The following is a 13058-nucleotide window of genomic DNA, read 5'->3' on the forward strand; positions in this document are numbered from 1 at the left end:
AATTTTGACAAGTGCATGCACCTGTGTAACCCAAAACCCTATTAAGATATAGAACATTATTATTACTCTCTATACTCTTACCAGCTAATCCCAGCCCCTGTCTGCTCAGAGGCAACTATTGTTCTAATTTTTTCTACCATAGATTAGTGTGTCTTGTGCTAGAGTTTTATATAACTGGAATAATCCAGTATGTTCTCTTTTCCATAAGACTTCCTCACATAAATAGAATCATATAATATGATGCTTTGGCAAGGTTTATTTCATTCAGCATACTGTTTTTGAGATTCATCCATGTTGTTTTGTGTATTAGCTTATTTTTAGTGTTGAGTGATATTCCACTTATGAACATAGCACAGTTTGTAGTCTGTTCTCTTTCGGACCTGAGCTGTTTCCTATTTTGGGATATTATAAATAAAACTACTTTGAACATTCTTGAGTTAGTCTTTTTGTGAAAATATGTTTTCATTTCTTTTGGGTACATATCTTGAAGTCAAACTGCTGATTCATAGGATAGATATACGTTTAGTTTGAAAGAAATGTCCAGATCTTTTTTTCAACATGGATGTACCATTTACATTCCCACCAACAATGTATTAGAGCTCTGGTTGCTCCACGTCCTCACAAACATTGGATACTGTTAGTCTTTTTAATTTTAGCCATATAGTAGGTAAGTTATATTTTTTGCCCACTTTTCTATTGTTTTAAGTTCTATTTTCCCTTGATTTTTAAGCATTTTTAATATATCCAAGATATTAGCTCTTTATCTGTGAAATATATTTTAAATATTTTATCTCACTGATTTTGACTTTATAGTTTTAATTCCATAAAAAGTTGTTTCAATGTTTTGTAGTTAAATTTTTCAATCTTTTCAAAAATTACATCTGAATGTTGAATTATAATTAGAAAGCCTCTTCTCACACCCAAGTTTAAAGGAATTCATCCATGTTTTCTTCTAGTACTTGAATGATTTCATTTTTTACATTTAGATCTCTGATCCATTTGGAGTTTATTCCTGTTTGTGGTTCAATTTTATTATTATTTTTAACCATCTAATCTGGTTCTCTGGACACTATTTCTAAGAGGGTCCATCTTTGTCCCAACTATCTGAGATGTCACCTTTATCATATATAAAATGTACTTGAGTTTATTCTCAACTTCCTGTTACATGCAACTAGAATTCAAAGTTTAAAATTTTCATTTTTTCCAGTTGTTTTTATTTTCCGAGCAACGAATTTTTTCAAAATCTGTGTGAGTAAAAAAACGAAGTTTCAGTTTACTAAGAAAAGAGGAGGCCAGGCGAGGTGGCTCACACCTGTAATCCCAGCACTTTGGGAGGCCGAGGTGGGAGGATCACCTGAGGTCAGGAGTTTGAGACCAGCCTGGCCAACATGATGAAACCCCGTCTCTACTAAAAATACAAATAAAACTAGCTGAGCTTGGCGGTGGGCACCTATAATCCCAGCTACTGCCTCCTACTGAGGCAGGAGAATTGCTTGAACCCAGGAAGCGGCGGTTGCAGTGAGCCGAGGAGGTTGCACTCCAGCCTGGGCAACAAGAGCGAAACTCCGCCTAAAAAAAAAAAGAGAAGAGAAAAGAGGAATAAGTATACTGTCCTTCCGCAAGGCTAGAACTCATCTTCAACTGGATCTGGATATTCCCCCACAGACTTGCAACCCTGACTTGTTTAGAGCAAGCTTAATATGCGAACACACAGTGAGATGCCATGCTAAGAATAAGCAGGGACTCTATTTGAATGCTGTGTATCAGACAGACTGACCCAGGAATGCAAAAAGCCCAGTTTCTAGTTCCATACTGCTGTTACCACTCCTAAGGTAAATTTCCTAGGATTGTTCTCTCTTCTTTCTCTTCTGAGGTCTCCACACTGAAGGATTTTCTTTGTTGTTTTAACAATCACCCTTGCTGTGTTTCTGGATAAGAGTCGAGGAAAATAAAAAAGCATTTTGCTAGGCGCAGTGGTTCAAACCTGAAATCCTAGTGCTTTGGGAGGCTAAAGTGAAAAGATACCATGAGGCCAGCAGTTCAAGACCAGACTGGGCAACATAGTGCTAGCCCTGGCCCTACAAAATAATAATAATAAAAAAGATGAGGTGGTACATTGCTGTAGTTCTAGCTACTGAAGAGCCTGAGGTGGGAGAATTGCTTGAGCTCAGGTGTTCAAGGTTACAGAGAGCTATACTGGCACCATTGCACTCCAGCCTGGGCAACAGAGTGATACCATTTGTTTTCTTTGAAAGCATCTTAATACAGAAAAATGCAGAAAAAGGCAAACCCAGAGGTGTTGATAGCACTTGTTTGAAAGGCAATACAATGCGACATCACTTGTATTTTTGTACTTATTAGTATTTAACTTTTTGCATTAATTATTTTAAAATACCTACTGAGTGTACTTAATATTTACAGAGTGAAGAAGGTATGGGGAATACACAGTATAAGAAATTATCCCTCTGCATTCTATAAAAATAAGACGTACAAAAACTATAATTCACAATAGCATATATAGGAACCACATCTTATAAATTTTTATTTATCTATTTATTTTTTATTTTTTTTATTATACTTTAGGTTTTAGGGTACATGTGCACAATGTGCAGGTTTGTTACATATGTATCCATGTGCCATGTTGTTTTGCTGCACCCATTAACTCGTCATTTAGCATTAGGTACATCTCCTAATGCTGTCCCTCCCCCCTCCCCCAACCCCACAACAGTCCCCGGAGTGTGATGTTCCCCTTCCTGTGTCCATGAGTTCTCATTGTTCAATTCCCACCTATGAGTGAGAACATGTGGTGTTTGGTTTTTTGTCCTTGCGATAGTTTACTGAGAATGATGTTTTCCAGTTTCATCCATGTCCCTACAAAGGACATGAACTCATCATTTTTTATGGCTGCATAGTATTCCATGGTGTATATGTGCCACATTTTACATCTTATAAATTTTTAATCCTCCATAGGATATCCTAGGGTAACCTTGATGTAGGTACTCAATACATTTCTGGAGATTTTTATCTGCCATCTACGAATATATTTTATTCTGTAGAACATACAATTCCCAAATAACACCACCAGAAAAATACTTTAAGATCATCTTTGGCCCGGCGCAGTGGCTCATGCCTGTAATCCTAGTACTTTGGGAGGCCGAGGCAGGTGAATCACCTGAGGTCAGAAGTTCGAGACCAGCCTGGCCAACATGGCAGAAACCCGTCTCTACTAAAAATACAAAAATTAGCCGAGTGAGGTGGTGCATGCCTGTAATCCCAGGTACTCGGGAAGCTGAGGCAGCAGAATCACTTGAACACAGGAGGCAGAGGTTGCAGTGAGCTGAGATCGTGCCACTGCACTCCAGCCTGGGCGACAGAGTAAGACTCCATCTCAAAAAAAAAAAAAAAGATTATCTTTTTCTTGAGCATAATCAGGTCTTTAAAAATTACTAAAATCTTTAGCCACTGGCTAGTCGGCTTTGATTAATGTCAAAAATACAAGACCAGTTTTGCTTCAATACACCTTGCAGTGGAACACTTTTATCACTAGGGCGCGCTATTAGCATTGCTAGCCAGTTAATGATCCTGCCAGAAGAGCCTGAAAATCACAGAAAGCCGTCCAGCGTTTGGAGTGGAGTGGCAGGCTCCTGAACTAGACTGAAAGTCACTGAACTTTTTCCAGACTGTCACAGGCACACCACTACTTTCTCATTTTAAAACTATGAGTATACAACAATAATATATTAATGGGGCCAGGCGCGGTGGCTCACACCTGTAATCCCAGCACTTTGGGAGGCCGAGGCCAGTGGATCACCTGAGGTCAGGAGTTCAAGACCAGCCTGGTTAACATTATGAAACCCTGTCTCTACTAAAAATACAAGAAAATTAGCTGGGCGTGGTGGCAGGCACCTGTAATCCCAGCTACCAGGGAGGCTGAGGCCGGAGAATCGCTTGAACCTGGGAGGCGGAGGTTGCGGTGAGCTGAGATTGCACCATTGCACTCCAGCTTGGCCAACAAGAGCAAAACTCCTTCTCCGAAAAAAAAAAAAAAAATTATATATATATATATATATATTTATATGGATGACCTTGCAACAAAAATATGAGCAAATATGTATAGCTATAATTCACTCTTCTAATAAAACTTGCAAAAAGTTAGCAGTTAATGATATAATTATTCTGTGTTTCATAAAAGGCCTAAATGGGAAGCAGATCAAGAAATAACTACAATTAGAATTACTTTGTGAATGTAAACTCTTAGTTTCTTTTCTCACTTTACTAGGTCTAATCAACGTCAATCTTCTCTGATATTACGGTCTATTTTAGTCATCATCATTAAACACAAATTGATATCAATAGGTTAAAAGGCAATAAACTCATATCTCCCAAATTGAGAGTTTTTTGCCTTACCCCGTCAACACCGTTTTCTCTTACCAAATTCTTTTTGCTTGAAATTTCTTTAATTAGAAATCAAGGCCTGGTGTGGTGGCTCACACCTGTAATCCCAGCACTTTGGGAGGCTGAGGCAGGCGGATCACGAGGTCAGGAGTTCGAGACCAGCCCGGCCAACATAGTGAAACCCTGTCTCTACTAAAAATACAAAAATTAGCCAGGTGTGGTGGCACATACCTGTGGTGCCAGCTACTCGGGAGGCTGAGGCAGGAGAATCGCTTGAACCTGGGAGGTGGAGGTTGCAGTGAGCCAAGACGGTGCCATTGCACTCCAGCCTGAGTGACAGAGCAAGACTGTCTTTAAAAAAAAGAAAATAAATCAAGGCCGGGCACAATGGCTCACGCCTGTAATCCCAGCACTTTGAGAGGCTGAGGGGGATGGATCACTTGAGGTCAGGAGTTCAAGACCAACCTGGCCAACATGGTGAAACCCCGTCTTTACGAAAAAAACAAAAATTATTCTGGTGTGCTGGCAGGCGACTGTAATCCCAGCTACTTGGGAGGCTGAGGCGGGATAACTGCTTGAACCTGGGAGGTGGAGGTTGCAGTGAGCCAAGATCGTGCCACTGCCCTCCAACCTGGGTGACAGGGTGAGACTCCATCTCAAAAAAAAAAAAAAAAAAAAAAAAAAAAAAATCAAGCCTTTTACTTAAAAATAAGCTTTTCACTAAAAAAAAAAAAAAAGAACGAAGTTTCAAAAACACAAACACTTGAGGTAGTGAATATATTTGATGTGGATGCCTTTCTGTCGGAATCAGAATGCAGCTGATACTGACTTAAAGAAATGAAGCTCTCAGAGAACCCCAAGGATTTGGCCTTTGAGTATCTTTATATGCTGTATACCTCTCTTATAGCAGTTATTACAATGTATTGTAATAAGATTTGCATGTTTGCTAATCATTACATTGTGAAACCCTGAGGGACAGGACTGAATTTATTCAAATTTGCTTTCCCAGTGCCTACCAGAGTAGATGGCATTAGTAGGCTGTATAAAAACTTGTTTATGGGGGCCGGGTGTGGTGGCTCATGCTTGTAATCCCAGCACTTTGGGAGGCCAAGGCAGGTGGATCACGAGGTCAGGAGATTGAGACCATCCTGGCTAACACAGTGAAACCCCAACTCTACTAAAAATATAAAAAAATTAGCCAGGCATGGTGGCGGGCACCTGTAGTCCCAGCTACTCGGGAGGCTGAGGCAGGAGAATGGCTTGAACCCGGGAGGCGGAGCTTGTAGTGAGCCGAGATCGCGCCACTGCACTCCAGCCTGGGTGACAGAGCGAGACTCTGTCTCAAAAAAAAAAACAAAAAAACTTGTTTATGGGGATTTTGTTTGTGGATTAAGTAACGTTCAAATAGAAACTTATTTGACGAAAAACTGAAAAACAGGGCTGCTTGCTGGTTTGCAGAAATGCTTGAGCACCAGTTCACTATTGAGTTTCATGTTTCAAAGCACTGTGTAATGAGTTTAAAAAAGAGATTTATTGAGATATAATTAACATAACATATAATTTACCCACTTCCGTGTGCAACTCTGAGATTTGTTTCTAAAGAGAGATAGAAAGAGAAAAGGGCAGCAGTCTCTTTTCCTTGAGTTGCACACTGATTCACACTGTGGTGCTGTCCTAATAACAATGTGATGTAAATGACACATCTAGATCCTTTTCTGTTTGGATTATGAGAAGAAGGTTACAAAGTGGTACCTAAAGATAGGCAGAAGAGGACATAAATGGAAGGAAAGGAAAAGAAGGAAGAGATTCTTCAATATGTTCTTTATTTCATGCTAGGACAAAAGAAGCTGTGTTGAAAGGGGGTTTATGTCCTGTGTGGGGACTTTTTAATGTAAATCTGAACTTTGGACATTGTATCTTTGAATATGCTATAAGACTGATCCTAGAGTCTGTCTGATTCCTTTAGACTTATCCAGGGACACATCCTTAGACTTGAGTGACTCCTCTCTCTTATTTTCCCAAGTCTTACTGTATTCGTTATCTCTTGCTGCATGACCAATTATCCCCAAAATTAGTGCTTAAAGCAATAGTAAACATTTACTATATCACATAGTTTCTGTGATATAGTAACACATTTTAGAAGTGGCTTAGCTGGGTGGTTCTGGCTTGGAGTGTCTCACAAGGTGGTGGTTAAGAAGCCAGCTGGGCTTTCAGTCATCTGAAGGCTTGACTGGGGCTGGAGGATTCATTTCTAAGAATGGCTCACTAACATAGATGGCAAACTGGTGCTGATTATTGATACGATGCTTCAGTTCCTTGCCAGGGGACCACTGCATGGGACTGCTAGAGTATCTTCAGGAGAGGACAACTGGCTTCTCTCTAAATAAGTGATCCAAGAAGGCATAAGGCAGAAGCTATAATGTCTGTTATAACCTGGCCTTGATATTCCCACACCATAATTTCTGGAAAATCCTATTGGTTACACAGGTCAGTCCAATTCAGTATGGAAAGGAATAAATAAGAATGAGAGTAAGTGAGGTAGGGATCATTTGGGGCCATCTAGAAGGCTGGCTACCACATTTATTTATTAGAGACAGAGTCTTGTGTTGTCACCGAGGCTGGAGTGCAGTGATGCAATCATGGCTCACTGCAGCCTCGACCTTCTGGGCTCAAGCAATCCTCCCGTCTCAGCCTCCTGGGTAGCTGGGACTACAGGGGCCAGCTAATTAAAAATATATATTTTTTGTAGAGACAGAGTCTCACTATGTTGCTAGGGCTGGTCTCCAACTCCAGGGCTCAACGGATCCTCCTGCCTTGGCCTCCCAAAGTGCTGGGATTACAAGTGTGAGCCACTATGCTCAGTTTATTTCTTAAAAGAGATATATACATATATATTTGAGTTTTATATATATACTTGAGATCTCTCTACATCTATATCTCAAAGGGGATTCCTAAACTCTAGTACCAGCTCTTGAATAACATATTACATTGACATTTAGCCTGACTGAAAGAGTATCTCTGGGGACAGCTCAATAATTCTTGAATGGAAAAGACTAGAGAAAAGGGGAGGCTTTTATTGCTAAGCCTAATTTCAATGAATCTGGACATTTTTTCCCTATAAGCTTTTTTTTTTCTTTTTTAAAGACAGGATATCACTGTTGCCCAGACTGGAGTGCAGTGATGTGATAATAGCTCATGCAGCCTTGACTTCCAGGGCTCAAGCAATCCTCCTGCCTCAGCCTCCCAAGTGGCTGGGACTACAGGTGCGTGCCACCACACCTGGCTAATTTTTGTATTTTTAGTAGAGACAGGGCTGGCTAATTAAAATTTTTTTGTGTGTAGAGACGAGGTCTTGTTATGTTGCCCAGGCTGGTCTTGAACTCCTGGGCTCAACTGATCCTCCTGCCTCAGCCTTCCAAATAGGTGAGACTACAGGGGCATGCCACCATGCCCGGCTAATTAAAAAAAAATTTAAATCCATGTTTCCATGATAACTGTGTGTGTGTGTGTGTGTGTGTGCAGAAGGAGTCTCCTTATGTCTCCTTACATTGCCCAGTTTGGTCTTGTACTCCTGGACTCAAGTGATCCTCCCACCTCAGCCTTTCAAAGTGCTGGGATTGCAGGCATTAGCCACTGTGCCTGGCCCCTAAACATTTCTTTAATTTTAAAGAAAAATATTTGCAGAAACCCTAATGTTTTCTTATTCAAATTACATGATTGGGTCAATACTCTGAAATGAATGAAATACTCTATTAGACATAGTAATAGAAAAAGTAACTTGTGGTTTTAATCAGTAGAAATAAAAAACAATTTGGCAACATCTTTATGTTTGCATAGAACAAGATCAGCTACATCATCACTTGCCTTTAATGTACAGTTTGTCCTGCTTTTAATCCAAGGATCTGGACATGACAGACAGTAGAGATGCCTGCTGTTTTTAAAAAGAATAGCAAGAGGCTGTTGCACTTCCTGAGCAAGAAGAAACAGATTCTATAGGAACAGTTCCAAGATTGAATATAGGATTAGTCATTTACCTTTCTATATTCTTAATCAGCTTTAATGACAATGTCACTTGAGTGAAGAAAAGGATTTAAAGTAAAAATGAAGTTCATAATTCATTACATTCTTTCCATTCATGGCAGACCCCTGGGGATCATTGTGATTCTTAAGTAGAAAGGACATTAGATGTGGGGCGTATGAGAGACCTGAGTTTTGGTTTTGCCACTGATTAGTTTTATAACCTTAGGAAAGCTGTTTAGCGTTTTTCATGGGTTTTCTCTACTGTACATTGGTGGGCAAAGATGGGAGAGGGGCTTAATCTTAAGGTTTTCCTTCGCCAAAGCGGCTGACACAACACTAAATAGAAACGCATCCTGCACAGCGTCCTTGCTCCGCCCTCCTCGCTTTTCTCTGAAAGTCTTTAAGCACCTCCCGCATACACTTGCTCAGCATCGCATATTGGTGTGCACCGGGGCTGGCCATTGAGTCTTTAGCTGGTGGTGTTTCACAAAGGGAATGAAATCTTGTTATTGGGTTGTGAAACCGTAAGGTCACTCCGGTCTCCAGGCTGACATTCGTTTATGGAAGTGCCCATCTCCTTTCCTCGTCACACCTAAGGCCCTTCCCCGGTCCCCCGAAGATGATTAGCTTCACGTTAGGCGGTTCTGGGGACGGCGCCAATTTGCGGGATCCTGTCAGCGCTGATGCTGAGGAAGAGGATGGATCCTTAAGGCTTGCAGGGCCTCACGATTTGGGCCCTTCATCGCGACTGCCTCAGTGTGTAATTTCGTATCGTGACAAAGCATTTCCGATTTTATTCCGAAAAGCCCAACCCTGGGATCCCAACCATCCCTCTATAACCAATTTAACTGTCACGCTAGAAGAACACCTATGTGCTCAAACTACTTGTCTCAGAAGCCCTACTTCTCTCCTCGGGACAGGCGGGGAGTTGCGGCTATGGCTGGAACTACGAGGCCCAGAATTCCTATGCGCATGCGCGCTGCCATTGTGATGCTCCTTTCCCGGTAACTCGCCCTCTCAGGCAAACCTGAAGATAGCGGCAATTCTCCGGTGGGGGGCGGAGACGGTTTCTGCCCGACTCTCCGCCCCCTTCGTGATAGGCAATGGGACTAGCCAACCGACGCTGTGAGTTCGGAACGCACTCTCCAATCAGCACCTGTAGCGGAGAGGAGGGCGTGCCCGCTGGCAGGGCAGGTGGGCTAGGCTGTGTCGGGTTACGAGGGGGGAGAATAACGTCGGGTCGGGTCAGCGGGCGCTGCAGTAGTCGCCGCAGCGGCGATGGGAGCGGTGGGGACGAGGCGGCGGCGGCGGCAGGAGGGGGAGCAGGTGCTGGCACAAGAGCAGCGGCTTGGGGGAGCCGGCAGCAGCAGTAACAGCAGCAGCCGCCGCCGCCGCCAGTAAACGCAGACCGTACCCCAGGGGACTACCCAGCCGGCCAGCCCTGGAAGCCGCCCTCGGGTCCCGCCGCAGTCGGCGGTGGGGGATGGGCAGGCAGTGGCGGTCCCGCCTGCCGAGGGTTAACCCTCGCCGGTCCCGGTCCTGAGCTGGACCAGAGCCCTCCTCCAGAAACCCCTGCGTCCGCCACGGCCCAGGTAGGACACACCCCCCCGACCCCCCAGGGCGCCGCCCTCCCCCAGTCCTGACCCCCTCCTCCGGCCGCACCCCTCGCCGAGTGACCGAGCCTGCTGAGAAGGGGAGGGGTACCGGGGACTCTCAGGTCGCTGCAAGCCCCGGGCTCGTGCCAGACCCCGTCACTCTCCATCTCGGAGATCGTTCTGGTTCTGCCCCATTTCCCCGAAGGCTGCCGCCCCGTTTTGCCCTAGGCTTTGGGTGTCTTCACTGAACTTAGAGGGTCGCGAAGCTTCGTTCTGCGTCTCTCTCTGTGGGTGACCCACATATCACTTGTACTCATGCCACTTCTGGTACCAGCACCGAACACGAAGGATTCCTAGGAAATCTGAGCGCTTATTTCCCACCCCGCCTCCCCAACTATAATGGAAAGGAACATGGGACTACTGAATCTGTTTGCCGTGTTGTAACGACAGTGAAGGCCGCGACCTACTTGTACTTAGGATGCTGAAGTAATGATCTGAGGGATTTGCTCGTCATTTGCTGTGGCAGAGATGATGTTGACACCCTGGGATGCTGTGGGAGGGACAAAAGACTCACGTATATGTTCTGTCAAATCGGAGAAGTAAATAGTCCATTGGGATGCCAGGATACTTTATTCTACAGCGAAGGTAATTTTGTTTCCATCGAGGCTACAGTAGAGGTAAAAATGACATTGAGTTGTACTTTGAATTGAAGTTGATGGGTAGCAGCAATCCTGGTATTAACTCTTCTCTCTCATCGCTTTAGAAATTGTTCTTTCTTTGAACATTAAAGAGGACAGTTTTATTATACACTTTTAATAATGTGAAGATGTTTTGTTATTCAGTAGAAATTGAGTTTCTGTGTGTGTAGGAGGGTCATGTTATGAATGGGCACATGTAGACACACATACACGCAGAGGGAGGATCCACTCAGTGTGTTTTGTTACAATGTTTGGTTCTGAGCCATTGATAACAGTTGCATTGATATCTAAACCCTGATTTGCCACAGTATACCACGAAGATGTGTTGGCTGTGTACCTTTGGCTAAATGGACTAGAATAACGTTCATTTGGGGGTAGAAGGCGGACATGATTTTAACTTATCAAGGGAATTGAATGCTATATATTGCTTGCTTGCTTGCTTTCCTTTTTTTTTAAATAAAGAAGCAGTAATGACAAATACAGCTTCGTATGATTAATCTTGAGGCATTTGTCTGAAGTCAAAAATGTTTCAAATAATAAGTGTGTGTTATATTGTGATCTATGCAAATTGAAAACATTGAAGGAAATCTTTGATTTAGAAGCTTACGTTTTCCTGTATGATAACATTTTATCAAGACACCGAAGGGGACATATGAAGCATGGTTTTAAAGGAAAGTTTCTCTTAACATTTTTCTTTTATGATAGAATCTTAGGAAATGCTTTTTTCCCTCTTCCAGTTTTAGACACAGAAGAAATTAAAGTCCATAGCTTCATTAATTTAATATATAATATCAAGTTGATGCAAATTTGTACATTGGTAGGGGGCTGACTGAGAATAATATATCTTGCTCATTATCTTGTACTATGGTTAATACATAATTTAGTAAATTCTCTATTGCATTATATATGACTTTAGATTGTTGTATCTTCTTTTGATTTTAAGTGTTGATTATTTTAATACTTCAGGAAATCTTCAAGAGGTTAGACCTCATTTGCTTTAGCAAATTGAACTCAATTATGTGGGGCTTCAAATATCTTTAAATGCAATACTAGAAGGGAAGTTTGCATAATTTAGACCATTTTTGAGGATATTTTACTTCTAAAAAGTGCACTAAAAATATGGCAACGATAAGTTATTGGTTTTTCAAAGTAAATGAATATTACAAATACGAGTTAGCTGTGATCATGGAATTTAAATTTCACTTTGGTGGGGGCAGCCAACTTTTTATATGCTTTATAACTTTAAAAAGTAACATATATCCAGATGACTGCTTGATTGCAACTCATGAGAGACTCTGAGCCAGAACCACCTACCTAAGACACTTTCAGATTCGAATCCTGAGAAACTGTGTGAGATAATAAATGTTTGCTGCTTTAAAAAAAAATAACTCATGCCTGTAATCCCGGCACTTCGGGAGGCCAAGGCAGGAGGATTGCTTGAGCCCAGGAGTTTGAGACCAGCCTAGGTAACATAGGGAGATCCTGTCTCTACAAAAAACAAACAGAAATTTAGCTGGGCATGGTGGCTCACACCTGTGGTTCCAGCTACTAGGGAGACTGAGGGGGAGGATCGGAGGTTGAGGCTGCTGTGATCTGTAATCACTCCACTGCACTCCAGCCTGGGTGACAGAGCAAGACCCCATCTCTTAAAATAAATAAATAAATAAATAAATAAATAAATAAATAAATACAAATCTATGACAAGGGAAAGTGTTTATGATCATTATTGATCTAGTAAGGACTGTGTTGATCAGCAAAATAAAAAGTCTTTGAGAATTATGGAAAATATAGCTATAGCTTACTTCTTTCTGCACTTAAAAAAAATCCTATAGGAAATATTCTTTTATAAATATATAGCAAACAGTGTTTTCAATTTGAGGATATGCTACTCAAAATTACTCTAGTCATGTATTCATTTTTTGCTCTTATTGAGGTTTCTGAGAGACACTCAAAATGTAGCTGGAGCTATTTCTGTTTGATTAGTAATATTGCAATATACCTTCAATATTTATGGATTTTTGAAATTAAATACATTTTATTCAGTTTTATTTCCTAGTCTTTTTTTTTTTTTTTTGTCATCCAGCATATTGTAAACAATGTGTGGTAGTGGAAGTTTTTTCCCCAGGCTTCAGTGGATAGAACCTTTTATGCTGAAAATACGGAAAGCTTTCAAGTTAAATATCATATGTCTATATTTGGTGAAAGAGCCTTTAAGTTCATATGAAAAACTTCAGTTTTTTAGAACTAAATTTTGAGCATAAGGACAACACATATTACTACTCAAAACTGCCTCATTAAAGTCTGGTGATCCTTGATTATAGGTTTATAATACAGATTGAAATTATATTAT

At 41.6% G+C, this 13058-nt stretch overlaps 1 protein-coding gene across 4 annotated transcripts in view; it reads left to right on the plus strand.

The window, feature by feature from the left end:
* Window positions 1–9455: 9455 nt before the first annotated feature.
* TTBK2 (tau tubulin kinase 2) overlaps window positions 9456–13058 on the plus strand; it is a 182920-nt gene continuing 179317 nt past the window's right edge. For 2 of the 4 annotated variants that reach the window (XM_055278904.2, XM_063639554.1), the window contains exon 1: window positions 9642–10007. Coding sequence is in view for 1 of the 4 variants with exons in the window: in XM_055278903.2 (XP_055134878.1) it covers window positions 10627–10655 (29 nt within the window). In the remaining 3 variants the exon portion in view is untranslated. Of the gene's footprint in view, window positions 9610–9641; window positions 10656–13058 lie in introns of those variants that run through there. The other 2 variants (XM_055278906.2, XM_055278903.2) reach the window with 2 other exon arrangements.

Source organism: Symphalangus syndactylus, chromosome 5 (genome assembly GCF_028878055.3).
Source record: "Symphalangus syndactylus isolate Jambi chromosome 5, NHGRI_mSymSyn1-v2.1_pri, whole genome shotgun sequence".
NCBI classification, from domain to species: domain Eukaryota; kingdom Metazoa; phylum Chordata; class Mammalia; order Primates; family Hylobatidae; genus Symphalangus; species Symphalangus syndactylus.